At 40.5% G+C, this 21,326-nt stretch overlaps 1 protein-coding gene across 2 annotated transcripts in view; it reads left to right on the top strand.

Annotated features, from left to right (window-relative positions):
* hdac4 (histone deacetylase 4) overlaps positions 1 to 21,326 on the top strand; it is a 188,602-nt gene that overhangs the window by 103,819 nt on the left and 63,457 nt on the right. For both annotated transcript variants that reach the window (XM_053495963.1, XM_053495964.1), the window contains 2 exons: positions 9,650 to 9,879; positions 15,286 to 15,436. In XM_053495963.1, the coding sequence (XP_053351938.1) occupies positions 9,650 to 9,879; positions 15,286 to 15,436 (381 nt within the window). The remainder of the gene's footprint in view (positions 1 to 9,649; positions 9,880 to 15,285; positions 15,437 to 21,326) is intronic.

Below are 21,326 nucleotides of genomic sequence, written 5' to 3'. Positions count from 1 at the left end.
TGCCCAAGATATAAACCTCAATGTTTTTTTTTAAGCCCTATTGATTTTATTTTCCAATATCATCAGTTTTTCCTCATTTCAACGTGGCTATTGAAGCATTTCGGTCCAGCCTAAACGCTGGCACGAGCTGCGGGGAGGGATTTGGACAGGAAGCGAGTGAATCGCGCTACTGAATCGCTGCTTGGTGTTCAGATCCGACACTTAGGCACGTTGGCTCTTCCAGTGTCTACCCATTAGAGTGTCTAATTGCCTGACAGCAGTGTTTGTGGAGTTGGCGTTACATCTGAATTTGTTGACTGTAAACATGCCATGCTTAATTATATTTGAGCTTTTGTGTACTTACCTCGGCCCCCGTCTATAGACCTGTGTACGTGCGGCCCGCGAATGCGCGTGTGCGTAACAGAGAGACACCATGTGCACACTGTGTTTCTTTGTTTGTTTTGGCTGCCTCGCGGTCGAAGTGATTGCCGTGGCCCGTCTCGCTTGGCAGCGCGCGATGCAGCAGCGGACGATTAATGCTGCGGCCGTATGCATGAGCACATCTATGTGTGCAGTGGTGAATCTGAGGGCTCCACAGAGAGACAGCTCCTTCCTGGATTCGGGCGCATCTGCCAGAGGACACGTGGAGGAGCACTCAGTGTGGGCAGGGGCGGGGGGTTCTCACACCCCGTGGCCAATCCGAGGTCCTTGCGGATCGGCTCCGGGGTTCGGAGTAAACCTGGCCCTCATTGATCACCGGATTGAACCGCACTGGATTAATGGAATGCATTTGGAAGGCTTGAAATGCTGCGCGCAGTCAGGTGAACGACCGGCGAGAGACACGGAGGAGCTTTTAACCAGCACTCAGCACTAGCAATTTCAGCAATGTTTTGTTTTTTTATGTCGACTATTTTCCGGTATTTTATTGAAGAGATAGTTAGATAGATGCGCTGCTTGAAAGCTTATGTGAGCTTAAGTATAGACGAATAACTGTGGTATTGATTGATGTGGAGTTACATAAGACTGCTAAAAGCAAAATGTGTGTGTGTGTGTGTGTGTGTGCGCGTCTTTTGTTTTTCTTTTTTTAATATTCATAACCGTGACATCTGCTTCTACAGAGGAGTTTTCTCTAAAGTGGGCCAACTTTTCTCCCGGCTATGCTGAGTATAAATGCGTAACATATGTGAGTATAGAAAATGGAACGATCTCTCGAGCACATGCACGCACACCCCGCTTGTGTCCTCGTCCCGAGAACATGCCTCCTTCCCCACCCGTGCACCGCCATGACCCGTTTCGTTTTCTGCGTCATTTTTTCTTTTTTTGCAAGCCGGTGCCTGAAGGCGCTGACGGTCCATGATGCCAGGTCTGGCTGCAGCTCGGTGGAATAACTGAATGTTCCCATGCTCCTGCTGTTACAGTGCAGCTGGGGCTAAAAGGAGGCTTTTGAGCAGCACTGCCTGGCTGACGTAAGGAGACAGGCACGTTGGCTTTGCACGGTAAGACCGTGTGTGTTCCTGCAGAGGAGTCCAGCCAGCTGTTTACACACACTGCCGTGCCACAGCAACTCTGCTGAGGTCATTCTGACCTCATCACCGAGCTTTCAGCCAGCACCGGCTCTTTATTTAACCGTTTCAAAGGACACAGAGGGCACGGGGGTTGTTCAGGAGTCTGGCAAGCTGAGGGAAATGTGCCATCCGGTGGTTCCCAAGACTTAGAAGCCAGAGCCCTGCTTTAACCACATGACCCCTCGTTATGAATCTCCCATGCTTCATGTGTAATATTTTTAAATGCTGTAACAGTATCAAGGTCCTGTAATAAATAAAAATAAATTATTTGATTTATTATCTATAAGAGTGGCTCTATTCATACTGTATCACAGGTTAATCATATTAATGCGTCTGCATTATTGTTTGTTATTGTTTATATAGTAACAGCATCCACATAATCCAATATTATTAATAATAACAGCAGATAAATCAACATGTAGGTGTTTGCAAAAAAACATGAACATTTATATGGAGAAGTTTCCTCTAAGTAGACGGGTGTTTCAAATTCATGGAAGGAGTCTCCAGGGATGGTACGGGTCAATCGTTAATCACTCACTCACTTACTCACTCACTCATCACCTATACGGCTTTATTCTGTATTCAGGGTCGCGGGGGGCCTGGAGCCTATCTCAGGAGACTTAGGGCACAAGGCAGGGTACACCCTAGACAGAGTGCCAATCCATCGCAGGACACACACTTACACATTCATTTACACACTATGGGCAATATTGGAACGCCAATTAGCCTAACCTATATGTCTTTGGACTGTGGGAGGAAACCGGAGTACCCGGAGGAAACGCACCAAGCACGGGGAGAACATGCAAACTCCATGCACACAGAGATGGGAATCAAACCCGACTCTGGAGGTGCAAGGCAACAGTGCTAACCACTAGACCACTGTGCCGCCTCAATCGTTAATCAATTAATTTTATTTGGGCTTTCTCTCTTTTATCCTAGTTGTCGCTTCATCAGATCATTGGATCTGCAACATCTGGAGAAGTTTTTTTTTTAATTATTATTACTTTTACGGCGCATGATCTTCCTCTAATTATCTAACCAGGCTTGGGACTGTGGCTGGATTGTCTGGGCTGTAGGGTTTAGGATCTTACCTCAAGGACCCAACAGTGGCGAGTCGGTGTTGGTGCGGCTCGAACCCCCAACTATACAATCAGCAACCGCCAGAGCATGAGCCACTGCTGACCCTTTTACAAGTACATTATTTAAATAATGAATATTAAGACTAGTGTCATGCATACACATTATGCGAAGCTGCTCCACACCTTGTTCATGCGCTCCACTGTATTCCTTCCAGTTCACTATTTACAGTTTCTGTCCCAGTTTTGCTAATTCCTCTGGTTCAGACCCAAGCCTTTTGAGTTTGGGGAAAATATTTATAAAATTTTCTCTAGAACGTTCAGATTCCGAGTTAAAGGATTCACGTTAAGCCTTATCCACTTCGCTGTACGACATCTTCCTTTTTTACTGAGAAAAACCTGGTTTTACTGGTTTTCAAATCCTATCATTGCTACTTCACAAGTGTTTCATGAGTGCAGCCAATGTGTGTGCACGGAGGGGCGGGACTATTCACAGGGAAGTAATATTTTTACAATTACGATAAATAAGGGCGTGGTGGTTAGCACTGTGGCCTCGCACCCTTAGGGTCGAGGGTTTGATTAATACTTTGTGTCTGTGTTTGGGTTTTTTATGTTTCCTCCATGCTTAGTGGGTTTCCTTAGAGTATTTCAGGTTTCTCCCACAGTGTGTGTGAATGAGTGTGTGTGTGTGTGTGTGTGTGTGTGTGTGCATGCTATCCTGGGATAGATTGGCACCCTGTCCAGGATGAACCCTGCTTTGTGCCCCAGTCTCCTGGGATAGGCTCCAGGCCCCCGCGACCCTGCATACAGATAGATGATGAGTGAGTGAGTGATAAATGAGATTTTACACAATAAAAAAATAATAATAATAATAATAGAAATCAGTAAATTGATATGTTGAGATCAGTGTTGATATTGACGGAGTCCACCACAAATGAATCAGTGTACTGTATAAGGGGAAGCACTGGATTGTGCCTTTGCAACTGTGTAAATATATTTATTACATAATACAATAATATAAATGATTAATGATTAATCGGTTGTTGATTGTTAAAGTGTTTGACAGTCGGTTAAGAAAGATGCACAACATTCGCAAGCCTGTATGAAAGTTCTCCAGGACGGAAGGAAATAAAGAGCGCTTACAATAGCACAATATATTTTTTTTCAAAGAACATTAGATGTAACGACAGACCAATAAAAAGTATTACATGTCAAGTTTTAATGATTATTCTTAAAAGGCTGCAGTACCAGACGGTGTGTTTTATCTTCTTCAGCGTTAACTCCACTTCATCACTCGAATAGTTTTCCTATAGCAGCACACCCTCCAGCTTTTTTTTTTTTTACTTATTTATTTATTTTTTTTGCTGTTGTTGTTCCGTATTTATCTTTCAGCTAATGATGTGCTTTAGATGGAGATCTGATCCTGTGTGAGCTGCACATGAAATGCCTGGAGAAGTGGCAACATCAGATGTAAATGGAAACGCGTCCATTTTAGTATTTCAGTCTTTTTTCTTTTCATCCCGGTCTAGTGTTTCAGTGCGCATGAAATCTGCGTGCAGGAAGCATTGACCTGATCATATACTGCGCTGCTGGTGTAGTCCTCTCACTTGTCGAGAAATCTCGGTATTGAGAAGCACTCTGTGCGAGGAGGTCTTTGGGGAAACATAAAAGCCAGTCGATGTTTATGAGTAAGAAGGTTCCCTGAAGGCTATTTTTAGCTGCATGTCTTTGGTAGGGTTAAACTCTTAGTCACGTGCGTGTGTGTGTGTGTGTGTGTGTGTGTGCGCACTTTCTCTCGCTTCCGTTGGAGTAAATTATGTGCTAGTCTCTGTGTAGACTTTTCGACGTGCTCAGGAGTGTAATGACACTGGAGATACATGGAGCATGCAGTCTGGACTTGCTGTTCACTTGTGTGTGTGTGTGTGTGTGTGTCATGACAAAGCCATTGTTTGTCCTGGAGAACAGACATGTCTCTGTTATCCTGAGCATGACACGAGAAGAAACAGGGCTTTGCTAACGTCACGGCTCTGCTGACTATCCGTGCATGCTCGGGGGGTCGCCGGGTCGTGGAGACGGGGGTGGGTCAGGCCAGCCAGACATGTGGAAGAGCACAGGAAGTCACATCCCGGTGCAAAAATCCAACAGACGAGCCGAGAGCAATCTGATCTGATTGCACGGTCGCGGTCTGTATAGTGGAACCTACCTTGCCGTGCTTGCCCTAACCGTGATGGATCACCGACCCAACGCGTTCCGTCTTCTGCTCCCATGATGCTCCATTCCGCTAAGGTACACGCCATGATTGATACGCGCACAGCACGGTCGAATCGATCTTTATCAGTGTTCCTCCTGGACAAGTTACATATAGTGTTGTTTATGTCAGCAAATCACTTTTTCTTTTTTTGCTGAACTTTGCTGGTACGTGTGGTTTCAGTTTTGTTCTTCACCATGTTGCATCAGTAAGCTGCAGATATTCTCCTCACACTCGGACCGGAACATAATTCACTTACTGACGTTACAGATTCCTCAGCATTCTTCACCGTGGAGTTGCAGACACCGCAAATGCAAATTTAAAAGGAATCTAAATTGTTTTTAGAGCGTTTTTTTATTTTTTTATTTTTTTATTGTGCCAATCTGTTGGAGCTGTGGATTAGGACGGCGTGGTGTGACAATATCATATTTTATTATATTTATTGTGATAAATGATGAATTGGGATGCTTTTCTGAGATATGCTGAAAACTTACATATATATATATATATATATATATATATATGTATTCCTATTGCAGACAGACTTGATAAAGAAACACGATTAGTTTCGTTATTAATAATAAACAGTTGCATTATGGTTTGACAGTTTCATGTTGTGACAGATTATGTAACATAAAACTTATGTTGTATTTGTCACATCAGAATCATCAGAGGAATCAGAAAGGAGTTTTAATTTTCCACAATGGAAAAGTACTCAAACTAGTTACTTTTATCAGAAAGTAACACTGTAATGTAACTAATAGGGTTAAAAACTAATTTTTTAAAGACAGTAATTTTATAATGTAATTAGTTGCTTTAAAAAAAAAGGGCCCCCAACACTGGTGGCAATAAATGAAGTCAGCTGACGACCTGAATGTACTGAATGGAGGTTCCCCCCCCCCCCCCCCCCCCCGATGGGACAGGCATACTCCAGGATTCCTCATATTGTGAAATTCTTAGACAGGTTGCGCTTAATCAAATGCTTTCCAAAGAGCTTGTGACACTCTGTAAACTGCCTGTTTATCCTGCTCCACATTTTTGATCTGGACTCTAGACTAATCTAATCTGACATGTACACATACAGTAATGGCGTATGAGCTATGTATACTGTACATCAGGATCTCTTTCTTATTTTTAGTCTGTTTCTACAGGATGGGACGTGTGGCTGAAGCAGACATCTGATGTGGAAATCAGTCATGCTTTCTCTTTCTTTCTACCTGTTTCAAGAGAAAATACGTCATCCGTACGTGAACTTTCCGAGCGACCCGTGATGACTTTAAGCTCTGAGCGCTGCCATCTGATCGTCTACCTTACTATTAATTACATGAAAACAGTTACACAAGTCGTTAAATACTAATGCAGAAGAAAACTAATGGGACTGTGATGTGTGTGTTTGAGTGATTCACCGGCGCTGCAGCTCTGAGTAAGAGTTCACTGCCGTGCACAGAGACGACCAGAGCGGCTTTTGACAGCTAAGATTAACTAGTGTATTATCAGCCCCTTTTCCACGTGTTGTTTGGAAGAAGGCTACTCTGATGTTCACTAAAGTTATTTAATCAGAGGTTTTGGAATAACATTTTAAAATGTGCAGTATTGGCAATAACGACTTTATAAACTGTGCAGTATTATCCCTGTGTAATTTGTTGAAACTAGTGCTATTGGTTTGTTTGAAAGTGCAATTATTATTTTGTCTTTACTTTTTCTCTTGTATTTATACACTGTACCGTCCCTATTTTTTATCTGCACAATTTTTTCTTCGCTGCTGTAACAAAGCAATTTCCCCGCTGTGGGACGAATAAAGGGATATCTTATCTTATCTTATCTTATCTTATTTTTTTGTTGGGCCGTTTGTGCCACGGGGAGCTAACTGGCATCTTAATTAGTGTTAATAGTTTTTTGTTTTGGTTTAGCTCGCTCGGCTTTGTTGGGATTTTAGCTCAAGCTGAAAGTGAGCGTTCGCCCATTTCATGTCTCTCGAAGTGCAAAAAATCGTACTCATTCAAAGCGTGTCCGAGGGAAGTCGTTCATTTTCGGCTTCCTGTCCAGCCGAGTGCGGTCGGCTTCTTCCAGTCCCCGTGACTCAATGAACCCTTTGTAAGGACGCTTTTTTGCGTCACGAGTCTGGTTTTATTAAGTCATAAGGAATGAATGGATCATTTTCTCCTTCACGCTATTACAGAAAAAGGGCTGTGACCCTGATCTTGGCATGGCTTCGGGGTCTTGGATCATTTAGAAAGTGGCTGCGGTGCTGAGGCAGTGTGTGACGTGCTGAAGCAGATGCAGAGGCATGGTTGTGCCCACGGCGGGTTTTATTTATTTATTTATTTTTTAAATAGGCCCACCATGAACAACTCGTATAATCTTTATAAGTGACCTGATAGTTGGAGTTTTGCAGAATTCTTCTTCCTCTTAGCTGGTGTTATGTATAACTCTTAGTTTTTTTTATTATCATTATTTTTTATCAACATTTCAATCTATTTTCACTTTGGTTGAATTACCCACAATGCTATTTCACTCACTATCTGCTGATACTGGTGCCAATGGACGTTCATCTCTATCTAAAGAGAGTAACGCAGCTGCATTTTGGTCTTTCACTCCAGCTAGCTTTCTCTCCTCTTCATCAACAGATGAAAGCTTCAACTTTCATGCTAATGTCACCGTCAAATCCATCATGCTAGTCATCTCAATCATCGCTTCCTAGCCAAATAAAACCTCAGCACAGCTGCATTATACAGTAAAACTGGATTGCAAGTGCAACATTTGTTGTCTTCACTAAAACTAACTTCTCAAAGCAGTAAAGAGAAGAAGGCTTAAAGCTACATTACAGTTTAGTAATATTCAAATAAGCTAAATCAGATAAATCAATTAATTTCCTTTAGGGATTTAACCGATAAAAAATGTACTATTTGTCAGCTGATAAAGATTTGCATCATATTTCTCCGTAGCTCGCATATGAATTAACCTGTACACCACAGGAGGGTGCGCTTGCAGTTCAAGCGATGTTCAGTATTGGACATTGTATTTTTAGCAGTGTTGTTTGTACAGTAAGTAAGACGAGCTGTAGTGGGGGGGGGGTCGATTTAGTTACATATCGCGATTCTGTCATGTATGGACAAATCTTCGAAAAATGCATTTTTTTAACAGTATGTTTGCATGTGAAGTGGTTCTGTATAATCCTATAGGTGGTGCTCTAAAGTATTTACACGCTAGCAGGCAGCACAGCATTCTGTGTGGTACAAGCTAATTATTTGTGATTTAAAAAAAAATGTGTTTTATTTATTTGTTTTGAATTGTACTGCAATTCTCCAAGTATAAAGGATTTTATAAATATCTCAATTCGGTAATTTTTTAAATTTAGAAATTGCTACAATTCAAAACAAATAAATAAAACACATAAAAAAAAATCACTGCCTAGGTATCATAATAATTTAGTATCAGTTGCTTCCATTATACCGTGATTCCCATGCCTACTTATTATACTTACTGTTATGCCTACTTATACCATTTTTTTATCCTGCCTATTTAAACTATTATTATTTTATTATTTTAAAATATAAAAATCCTAGTTTTAAATCCTAACCAGAGTCGAAATGTCTAATTTTTTTATTAACGATTCATTGATTATTGATCGTCCATAACTACCGGTTAAGAAAATTTGCAACCCTAATTCACATATTCAGCATGTTACACAGTGAAGCTTGTTTTTTACGGCTACAGCAGATTTAAGGTGATGTGTTGGCGGTCTCGCTCCAAGCTTATTCACTACATATCTGAGACTCACCTTGGCCTAATTGTACCCTAAGACATACATGCACCCTTGCTTGGTAAATAAAGCCTCTTAATTTTGTGTTGATACCCTGTTTAGAGAAGACTTGCACGAGGTTTGTACCTGTCCTAAAAAAAAAAATCCATTCCTTGCAGTTCTTTTATAATTGGTGTTTAAGGGCTCTGACATATTGCTGTGTGATTGCTAATTGAATTCTGTTTGATGAATTACGCTTTTAGTTCAGCCCCAGGGGACATAAAATCAGTGATTGCTTTTTAATCAGGTCAGGGTCGGGCTTGTGGGCCTCAGCATGCGCACATAATATGAATAATGCATTTACTTCATCAGAAATTTTCTCCTTTTTTAATAAAATTGTATTTTTGCCTAAACTTTACCTTTAACAAATCATAAGACTGGACTACAATATGTCTGTATCCGGGTGCTGGAGAGGAACACTTTGATTATTCATATATGTACAAGAGTTCACTGAAATGAATAAGTTTTTTTTATTTTCGACATGGTATATCAGATATTTTAAAAATATGCAAAATATTGTTTGATGGTACTAACTTTACTTCAACAAGTAGCAGATACTGTATTTGTTGTTTTCGTAAGCTTTCACCCCTCAATACTTCGCAGAAACCAGCTTTCGACATACGTCTCTAGCAGGATCTGGATATTTTTATCCATTTTTCTTGACAACATTTTAAAAACTGTGCCAGGAGTTTTCATTTCATCCATTTCCATAGCTTCGTGAAATATAAAACCCAAATGAAAATCCATTCAAGCGCCAGGTCATAACACTACAGAGTATGGGGAAAAAAATAATAAGTACAGGGGGTGAATACTTATGCAAGGCGCATTCTTGGCTTTCTTTGTCTCCAGGAGGAACGCCAATCAAACATCAATGTTTAAATACTAGGCCACGCCCACGTCTTGTATCGATCTCATAGAGTGCTCTTCCAGAAGAATGAATATGTAGTGACACATTACTGTATGTTCTGTTTGTGTGTAGTTGATGTGAGTGCGGTGTTGCCCGTTCCCGTTCCCCCCGCTGCCATCCCGATGGATCTGCGTGTGGACCAGCAGCACATGCCCGTGTCTGGGGAGCAGCAGCTGCAGCAGGAGCTCCTGGCGCTAAAGCAGAAGCAGCAGATCCAGAGGCAGCTGCTCATCGCCGAGTTCCAGCGGCAGCACGAACAGCTCTCGCGCCAGCACGAAGCCCAGATGCAGGAACACATTAAGGTGCGAAGCGTCCTCTCTCACACTCGTACTCATACTCTGTTTCTCTTCTGCCACTCCTCATCACCGGCCTGCTGATGGAGAGATACAGGAAAAATCACTTCGGTTCCATATTGTGTATTTTTGATTTCTATACTGTATGTTTGTGTTTGAGGTGGTAACATGTTGCAGTCCTTCAGCAATCCTGCTCATGCTTTAAACTATTTGCACATTTGGCAAACAGCACAGCGTCCTTTGTTTGATTAGAATTGTAATGAAATCTGAAAAAAATTAATATCGAATCGGTATATTTATGAAACCCTGATGCTTACAGAATAACGATGGAAATCGAATCGGCAACTAGGTATCATGATGTGATGTATCGGCTGGTCAATACCCAGTGTAGAAAATCTTCAGGCATCCCATGATTTCATTACTTTTTTTTATTATTGAGACCACAATGGGATTACACAAAGTTTTGTAATATACCTTGCACCAAAAAAAAAAAAGTTTTTAACTCCTCTTCTCTATTGTACAATAATACAATAGACGCATCCAAAAATGTGCAATAATCTCCTTTGAACAGTTGATATTGAGACGTATCTGCTACTTACGCTCTGTAAAGCCTTCATAATGCCTCTAATCTCACGATATGAGGTGCTGGTTGTTAATTGGTGATTTTTGAGACTGGTAACTTTAAATAAACTTCTCTTCAGTAAAGGTAAGTTTTGGTTTTGCTTTCCTGGGATGGTCTGCATCATGGTGCTGGATGGGTTTCGCTGACAACACTGTTGAGTGTTGAACAGCTGACCTTCATGTCTTAAAATAAGACCTGATTGTTCTTGATGTTGTTATATAGTCGCCTAACGCAGTGTGTTATTTCATAGATTCGAAAATAAGTCTATTATTGTGTGAGAATGTAAAACATCAACCCAAACTTGTGTCCACACTTTAGACTGTTACTGTACATGATACAGTCCTCCATGTTTCCAGTGACATTTGTTTTTCTTAAACAAACCACTTAATATTAAGGGGTTTACATAATACGATAAGTCTTATGAAATGTGTGTATTTGGGATCTGTGTATGCCTACAGTCTGAAAGCTGTGTCCTTGTACTTTATGATGCTGCAATAAGCGCTGCATGTGACCGTGGCGCTTTGTGTGTGTGTGTTTTTGCGACTTTGTGTGTTATTGGAGGTCTGAGTGTTTGTGTGTTTCGGGGGATTTTAGTATAGCAGTTTGCATTTTAAGAGGTGTGAGCGAAAGGGAGGAGGGAAGTTAGAACGAGAGAGAGAGAGAGAGATAGAGACAGAGAGAGAGACTGTGGTTTCCTGAGTCTGTGCTGCTCTCAGTGATTTGCTGTGTGAGGCCTCAGCATAAAGCTCTTGATTACAGACTGGAATGTGCTCAGCAGAAGGCCAGTGTGCTGTGGGAAAGGTGTATGTGTTGGGCTTGATGGCAATGTTCTGTGGAAAGGGAAGTGTGTAGAGAGGGGCAAGTGTGGTAGAGAGAGAGAGAGAGAACGAGACGAGGTCTGCTGTGGTAACCCTGTCCTTGGGAAACTCCATGAAGCCATGAGCTCAGCACATCACCGGCTCTGCCGCGCTGCCACGGTGAGAATTCTGGCCAATACAAGAGCCGTCGTTTTGGCTGGGCTATAAATAACCCGAGCACTGGCCTGAGGAAAGATGAAGGGGCTTGATTGATGCAGTGCCTGCACTTTTAGTGGTGACGCCGTATCGAGTACCAGAGGAAAAGAGGCTACGTCTTACTACAAGCGGTCACCGCGTTCTGTACAGCGCAGAACTGCTGAGCTGTAAAGTGCAGACTGAATCAGAACCAGAACCTAGTCGATATTCCATTTCCAAATGATTACAATATACACAACAACTTAGCAATATTAAACATGATTCTTTCTTTTCTTTTGTAACTGTGTCTAAAAAAAAGATCTTCAGACTATTAAATGGTTATCTTGCAGCAAAACAGTGGAACAACGCAGGTTAAAATCACTCAAAACAAGCAAAAACAAAAACAGAAAAGACCATAAAGTCATGAGTTCTGCCAGGTCTTAAGTGTGTAACATCTGGCAAGGTTCTGAGGGAAAGTTCAAGAAGAATGAAAAGCAAATATAACAACTACGCGGCGAGTCAAGAGCTGTTCAAAGGATATGAAAACGGTCGGAGGCAATTTTAGTAATGGATGGCTTTCAATGTTCATAACCAGAGTTGGCAAATAGTTTGGGACAAAAATTTTACTTCCAAACAAAAATATGATGAAATGCTAGGTAGATACGGATAAAAGTTTTAGTTGAGTTATTGCATGTTGTAGTAGTTGCTTGTGTAACATGATAGTAACTGAAGCAAGGCTTTTCCCAAATGTTTTGATCAGTGAGGATTTTTTTTGCGGTTCCAAAATACTTCCGAAAAATCCGTGTTCACTACCGGTCTAAAGTTTGGAATTTGGAGTTTGATTCTATGGTCCTTTTTTATTTTAAAACAGAAAAGGAAACGATGCTGAAGGTGCCAAAATATGTAATAATCTGCTTTGAACAGTTGATATCGAGCTGTGTCTACTACTTACAGTGTGCTCGGGAAAGCCTTCATGGCGGCTCTCATCTGAGGGGTTGGTTGTTAAGTGTTGATTTTTGGGGCTGGTAACCCTAAATGAACTTCGTCTCTGCAGCAGAGGTCTTGCAGAAATTTTGGTCTTGCTTTCCTGAGAAGGTCTTCATGAGAGCCAGTTTCATCATGGTGCTTGATGGTGTTGTTGTTGTTGTTGTTGTTGTGGTGGTGGTGTTACTAAATTACCAAATGCCATTTCTGTTATTTCCCAATTTTCAAATCTCTATTATTGTTCTAGTATGCAGAAAAATAAATCCAAACTTGTGTCCACACTTTTGACTGGTACTGTACACCATAAAGCAAAAGATAACATTAAGTTTTTTAAATGATGCATTTAACAACATAAACTACATCATGCCACTATATTCCATTAATTGAAAATAAATAATCCGGCCCAATCCGAACGAGAGGGGTGGTGTAAACATTCCATCGTTCATCATCTGGGTCTCTGGCTGATGAAAAGCCCTGATTGGTTCAGCATCTCATTTGTAGGGAAGCATCTAACCAATTGTAGCTGAGACTGAATTCTTACAACCGATCATAACACAGGAGGTGAAATATCGAAAGCCTAAGCTAGGCTTAAAATTTTTCATTTAAAAAATACTTATTGTATTTTTTTCCAGCACTTATTATTTTAAGAATTATTTTAAGAATGTCAAAAAAGTTCTATTTTGATTAAATGCCTTGATGTGAAAACATGTTTTATTAGATCAGCATCCATGCATGTGGGTAATTTGGGATCTCTAATCAGAACGATATTAATCAGATTGAGGAAATATTATTCATATAACCGTAGCTAGAGTGTGCATCTTATGAGAGGACCAGGCTTTTGTGGAGCATATCAAAACTCATTTCTGCTTTTACACTCACTGCTTGGATTTGATGCACACACTGCCCAGAATGCTACAGTACAGTACATGCCATAAATAATGTGTTCTAGCAAATGATTTTAATCGTGCATGAACATAAAAAACATCTCGAGCGTCGCCAGTCGTGCGCACCAGAGAGTGAAGCATTCATTTCTATTCCTTCTTTCACTATTATCATTTACGAATATCTGTTTATACAAACATGCATTACCACTGTGTGTGTGATGCTATAATTAATATTAGGTGTCCCATAAATCAGGTTTATATCTCCAGAACTGGGCTATGAATTATCGCTGGAGACCCTACAGTCGACAAGCTGTGACCTAAAGCTTCAAACAGAATATTTCTTCCATGTGTGTTTTCTAAATAATGCCTGTGTTTATACCAGAGCGCCTCAGGTCACTTGTAAGGTCGTCTCTTGGACGTGTCCATCATAAGTGCAGAATTAATGCTTTATCGTTGTGTAGAACTGTATTCAAATATTTATCGTAATATTTTAGAAAAGTAGAAAGAGTGATGTGCGTTACATGTCACCCAATTGTTGAGCAGATTAGCAGCTCTATCATCTACAAGGGGTTCAAGTCAAACAGGGACTAGCTTTATTTCTCTGTATAATCACCTGCTACATTAATTCACTTATCCCAGTGTTTCACTAGTGCTTGGATACCATCAACATAGACCGTTTTCTCAGTATGCTGGAACCTTGATCGAACTCCCTGCTTCATACCTGAAACGCTGGCCTCCCAGGAACTCCTGGAATTTTTTGTTCAAGTGGAACACCAGGCAGTTTATTCAAATAAAGGAAAGGGACATTAAAGGATCTCCTGGGAGGCCAGTGTTTCTGCAGTGACGACATGAAGCATGCAGTCCGATCATGGTTCTAGTATAAAAATTAATTTTCTGCCTTGACTGTATTCAAGCCTCCTAGGACCTCCCCTTCAATGGCCCTCTCCTTTAATGCAGTTCTTGGGAGGCCAGTGTTTCTGCAGTGAGAATGACATGACACAATACAATCCCTATCATCGATCTAGCATACTGAGAAAACTTTCTACCTTGATGGTATCCAAGTATCTACATGGAACACTGTAATAAGTGCGTTAGTGTAAGAGGGGATTATACAGAGAAATAAAGGCAGTTTTTACTCTTATAACTGTGTTCTGCTATTCGGCACAATCAGAAGTCCTGGTTTGACTTGAACACCCGTCGTACTGTATATGCACCCGTCACCATATGTCCGTATGCCGTATACATTTAATACGCGGTCATACTGTATCTGGCAGGATGAGATGCAGTCAAGCCGTACAAGGGAGCTAAAGTGCAGTGGGGAAATAAAAAATAAAAATAATTTAAAAAACACATGGCGTACACTTTGTATTTTTTCAAAGTTTCCTGAAAAGGTTCTATAGATCAGATAGTAAACCGCATCTCGTCTCGTGTGTATAGCCTCAACAGGCCGACCGAGATGTGCGTCCTCTGATTTCTTCTCACAGCGTAAGCAGTGTTTGCTCTGTGTTGTGTGGAACTCTGCTGAGTATCTGTCAACAGTTACAAGTTTGTGCTTGCTCTCCTTAAGCACACCTCTGCAGCTATTTATAGCACTAAACAAGCTGAAGGGCCGCATCTCAGGAGGACGGCAAGCAAAGCGCAGAGCTCAGGTCTGCGTGTAAAAGGCGACACGCAGGTGAGAGGTGGTCACTTCCACCTCTCACGCTTCCACTGGGCTAAAGAGAAATAGACTTAAGGTCTACAAACCTACGTTCACAAACCTGCTCTGCTTCTCACATGTGCAGGAACTGATGTTCTACTGTATATACTCCCTGAGCATCGTCATGAAACAGGAACGAGCAGAGGTTTTGTACTTTTGTGGTTTTGCATAGTCACACACCAAGAAAAGCGGAGTGTGTGAGGTACTTAACGCGTTTCGGTGTGTGTGTCTTAGCATCAGCAAGAGCTGTTGGCGATGAAGCATCAGCAGGAGCTGCTGGAGCACCAGAGGAAGTTGGAGCAGCATCGTCGTGAGCAGGAGCTGGAGAAACAGCAGCGTGAGCAGAAACTGCAGCTGCTCAAAAACAAGGAGCGTGGCCAAGAGAGTAAGTACACCCCACACACAACACACACACACACACACACACACACACACACACTCACACATTTGATTGGGAAGTAGAATTACTTATAGGCAGCTGATCTCACAACGTACACATCATACTACATATTGTAATAAGACCATGTTGCATTATAAGTACTATTATACTCACTGGCCACTTTAATAGGAACACTTAATTTATACATTTGTTCAAACAGCTGATCACATGGCTTCACCGTATAAAATGATTGTGTGATAGCTTAGGGACTTTAACCTTAGCATGGTGGTTATTTTTGATGTCAGATGTCAAAAAAAAAAGGTCCAATGAGCTGCTGCTTTTCAGGAAGCAGATCACAGTTGAATGGGTGGTTTGTGCTAACAGGAAAGTCCTATTCGTTTAAATAATCACACATTGCAACCAAAGTGGGCGAAGAAGCATCTCAGTACACATAACGTGTGTCAGATCTTAAGGAGCATAGGTTACAGCAGCGGAAGACAGCGTTGAGTTTTAGTGGACAGAGATGCAGTGAAACTGGAAAGTTGAACATAGAAAAAAAAAAAACATTGCCTGGAAAAAACGTTGCCTGCTTTCTCAGATCGTTAACTGCCTTATAATAGAGTGGGAAATGAGCGTACTTGTCGGTAACAGTGTGTCTTGGATGAACAAATGATGCATTTAAAAGCCCACGCAGTGTTTGGTTTGCCCCAGAAATCTAACTGACTCAAACCAAAAAAAAAAAAAAAGATTCTAGTTAAACGCCTTAATATGTTACAGATTGAAGCAATAAACTAGCGCACGAGTTCCCAGAAAGGGGACGGAGGTGTAGCTGAAGAGCTACATTCCTTATTTTCTCTTTATAAAGATTTTTATTTTCATCAAATCGGTTCATAAAAATCTCATAACTTTTTGCTGAGTTATTTTCTTCTCCTGTTACAAGTAGAATTTGTGGTTGTTTTCTGACTTTATTGTCTCTCTGTATTTTTGTGTTATTCGTGTAGGAGAGTTACACGGCAGTTTACTTTGCCTGAGTTTGTGACCATTTCACATTCACACATCTGCAGGTCATTTTAAGTATTACAGATGTGTGTAGTGCAGCAGGTGGTGGGGTTCGGAATGAATAGAGTGCTCTGTGATTGCACGGCTGTGAATATTTGCTTATTTTTGGCAAGAGTGATGCCCTGATCGATACTCTGAATGGACTGTTTTTTGGCCCGACATGCCATGATCGGAGATCTCCCAGTCAGCCTCGGATATATAACCAGTTCTGTGCCGACTGCGCATGTGCTCCTGAGAGGAGCCAGAGAAACGTAATCATGCTGTCATGGAACTGTCAGGGGGGAATGAAGAAGAAGCTAATGTCTTTGAGAAAGCTTGTGATACCTTCTTCTTGAATTTTCATTTTCACTAGGATTTTATTAGTACAGAAATGCTTTAACTGGTAACCCAGAGAGAGTCCTGCAATCTTTATGGAATTTAGAGAAAATAAAGTTTATTATATACATTTATTTGACATTTTTCAGTTACAGTAATGTTTTTGCTTTGCTGTAAATTATAATTCTTAGAAAAAAGGAAAAAATCTAAATCTGTCAAAAAAAAAAAATACACGGAAATCGGTATCACCCATTGTAATTGGTGCTTCTCTACTGTAGTGTCAGTGACTGACATATGATAAGCCTCAGCTTTGTGATTAATCACATTCTTTGAAACCGACATTCAGAACATCTAGTCAACATATTTGCCCATGACTATTATTATTATTATTATTATTATTATTAATTATATCAATACTTTCCCCACTTTGTGTCTTCATGTACTATTACCTTAAATGCATACTACCGTTTGTTTAGTCACATGACTTTACCCTGTCCAGTATACAACATGGAATCTACATGGAACTCTTTCATTAGAAAAAAAAAATTCCAACGTTAATAGCTGGGCATATTTACAATACAGACCTTTCCAGTGAACTACCTAGGCAAAACAACAAATAGACAAACAAAAAAATTTTCATAATCATGATTGTGGTAAAGTGTTTAATTCATTCTGGTATTACTTCGAGGTTGAATCACCCAGCACTATCTCAGCTTGAGATCGTGAGAACTCCCAGGTGCCCAAGCTACTGAATTTGCACTACTGAATATGAATTATGTGCTTAATTTTTTGATAACGAATAGAGTCGGGTGCCATTTTCAGTTATGGAGCTATTTCTTTACACACAGACCCAAAACGTACTTGTATGTCGACAGCAAATATCATGAGTCCCTGAGGTGTCGGTCCTTGATTGCAGCAACCAAAGTGATGTTTGACTAGAAGATAAAAATTTGATTTTCCTGAGAGCTGGCCATGTCCATTAAATTAAAACCCTGCAACGTCTTATCGGATCTCAGTCTACATCTAATAGGATGTAGAGACAGATAGCAGAAGTTGATGAGTTTTTTTTTTTTTTTTCTCCCTCCAAGCAGCCTTTGATTAAAGGTTTCGATGCGTATTTCTCACTTCAATTCCCACCCTCGTCACAGCTGCAGTGTGATCCCAGGAAATCCTCCGAGCCGTACGTCAGTGAAAGTCCCAGTGTAGCCTGCAGGTCCCGTTGAGACACAGAGATTTTAAAGCACACTCCTCCTCACTACTCCTACTGCTGATCACTCGCTTTTTTACAGCATCCGCCACCTGAGATTTCGCTCACCTGTTGCTGGCTGCGAGTGTGTGTTGCCTGGTGGCGGAAGTTTGTGGGTCGGCGAGTGGGTGTGTGAAGCTGGCAGAGGTCTCTGGAGGCTTGTTTACGGATGATGGGAAAGGTGGAAATTGTAGCGAGATCTGTGAGAAAACACATTGCCTTTAGAGAGAGAGAGAGAGAGAGGAATAAATACACAGCTTTGTTTAACTGACACAGTCTCGGAGGTACTGTTCTGTCAATTCGCTCTTTTTTAGAGAAGGGTAGACAAGTTACCCAAAAAAAAACAAAAAAAAAAACACTGAGGTGCCTATCTGATGGAAAGTGCACGGCGCTATACTGAGAGCTGTACAGGATGGGGTTAGTGTTGTCACTGAGTTTAAGGAAACTTCTAGTGATTATGGTTTATTTGCATTATCATTGTATGAGGGTACTCAGAAAAAAGAAAAGATATGTATAGAAAATTCCCCTAGTGTGTTGAAAAGATACGCAGGTTTAAACCAAAAACAGACAGCCACCCTTCTAAGTCACTTCCTCTGATGGTTTCCTTCTCATGCTTTCTCGGGGAGTTTTCATTACCTCTGTCCCAGAGTTACATCCAGATTACTGTAAAGATGTGTTCTAACAGGATTTATTGTTAAAAATATAGGTTTGGTTCAGTAACAGTTTTCCAATGTTCTTGCCAGTAATAATAATATATATTTTTTTAATGCATTATTTGTCACATGTACCTTACACCACAGTGAGAGTTGAGGTCAGAGAGCAGGGTCAGACAGGATTCAGCGCCCCTGGAGCAGATAGTGGTAAGGGCCTTGTTTAAGGGCTCAACAGTGATGAGATGGGCCCTGGTGGTGCTGGGGCTTGAACCCCCGACCTTCCGGTCAGTAGCCCAGTAACCCACAGCCTTAAATGATTGAACCACTGCACTATGATCATCTTATAATGGTAACCACAATTACACGTCAGGCACTATCAGAATAAAAGAATAAAAAAGTTCCAGCTGAAAGTAACCAGTGCTAACACTTGTAGTACATAAGTTACTTCTGTAACAATGTTGTGTTTTAAAGAGGAACTTTTCATAATTTAGTTTCTTAACTTATGCTTAAGTAATGCACCTGATCTAGGGTTAGTATTGTATATTTCAGTCATGTGACTACCATGACAGCAGGTTAGGTATACTATGGATTTGTGTTGATGATTCTGATCGAGGTGTATTTAAGAGCCAGAAATATCTGAAATATTACCTGATGAAAGACTAACCTAGTAGCTGATGGCTTCTGTTCCTCTTATTATTTCCATATGCAGTAATATGTGGGGGACTTCATAACTTATCCATAGGAGAAACAAGTGTATGAAAATGGAATTAGCAAAAGTTTGATTAGTTATCGTAACGTTATTACCTCAAATATGCACAAATATGTGATTCCTGCTACATTTGGTGGCGTTTGATAGCATTAGCTTATTCAGTGCTTCTGTTGTGAAATGAAATAATGCTCTGGAATATTCTGTGCTTGACGCTTCATAAAACGCTGTGTAGGTAGCGATACTGTAAGTAATCCTTACATTACAAAGTTTCTAATTTATAGAAAAGTTATCTAATTAATCTGTTTCAGGGTTGAATCCCACATAGTGTCAAATAAAGCACTACAGTACAGTATGTAGGGTGTTGGGTTCCTTCTTACAAACACCAAGTAGTCCCTTTTATCAGGGGTTAGCTTTGTGTTAGGAGCTAGTCAGTGTTGTAGCTATGAGTTTTGGCTCCAGCTTCTGTTAAGTAACATCCCATTCGCTGTCCAGAAGTGGGCGGGACTATGATGATCAAGTGATGTCAGGTGCAAAAGGTCTTTATACAGTAGGTGCAAATTAAAGACTGGCCTGTATGCAACCTCACAAACTGATAACAAATACTCTATACAACAGAATGCTATTATGTGAGTTTAGCTTCTAGCTTAGGATAGAGTTCCTTAACAAAATATTGTGTATATTATGACACTAAATATTCCTTTTTTTTTATTTACTTGTTTATAAAACGTTTGGTAAAGAGTATTGTCACGCTCACAGTCACACTGTCATACTAATACTCTTGTGTGATCATGTGCACTCACTGTTTTGATAAACAGGGCTAATAAAGTGACTGAACTTCATCCATCTTTAAATAGAAAATGTTTTCGCCGGTTCTCTCGCAAGCATTTCTGTGAGTAATGAACCATCAAGGTTGTAATGACGGTGTGTTCCAAACACTCCCACCGACAGGTTTATGACGGGGCCACGCTGTAACTTTTACATCTGCAGATGAGGACCGCAGTGCGAGGATGTCTGGAAGAACCATGTGACACCTCATCCTGTAGTGGTGTAATGAACCGCAGTTGATCAGTGGTGCATACAGATTGCTCCCCATGGTGAATAAGCTGCAGTTTAATTGCATAACAGTCAAAATACAATTTTACCAACATTGTGTGGTGTTACATTTGGGCTCATTTGCAAAGCATGCAAATCTTATAGTTTCACATACCCAAACTCTCTTGGGCAAACAAAAACAGTTTCCGCATTCAAAAAAGGAAAAAAATGTTATAATAATAATAAGAATAATAACATATATATAAATATATATATATATTTTTTTACCTAATTTATACATCATATATAAAGTCAAATTAAGTTTGAAGTTGACTTTAAAACAGCTTGCTTACTTTTATATGAACAGTGTTTATTTAATCTGATTTAAATATTTCCAGTTAAATATTCCACCTTACTGGTTTATTTAAAAGAATTTAATCTCACAGCAAATTCTCGCCTGAAAGTGGCTCTGCTTGCTGTAACGCATTCAATTTGTCTGAAATATAAAAGAAGAGGTAGTATTTTCTCCAACTTTAAGGTTGGGTTTATCATTTTTCCGATAAATAAATAAGTGAATTCAGTCTTATCTGTCATTGGTTGGATACTTTACTACATGAGAATTGTACGTATGTCATCATGTCACCTATATTGGGAAGAATTATCCAACAAGAGAGATGATCAGCCAAAGTGTTGCATGACTAATAATTACCCACTAAACGGATCATCAATGGTTTACAGCACTCCATACCCCCCACTTTAATACTGGTTGAGAATCGGTTGGGACGGACTGTTCCCACTGAGGTGTTTACCCAGTGTGGTCTTATTCTGATTGTTGGTGGAATATTAGGGTCGGTGTAAACACAGTGCATACATGAAATACGT

The sequence above is a fragment of the Clarias gariepinus genome, chromosome 5 (genome assembly GCF_024256425.1).
Source record: "Clarias gariepinus isolate MV-2021 ecotype Netherlands chromosome 5, CGAR_prim_01v2, whole genome shotgun sequence".
Lineage (NCBI taxonomy): Eukaryota > Metazoa > Chordata > Actinopteri > Siluriformes > Clariidae > Clarias > Clarias gariepinus.
This window is presented reverse-complemented; position numbering and strand designations above follow the sequence as displayed.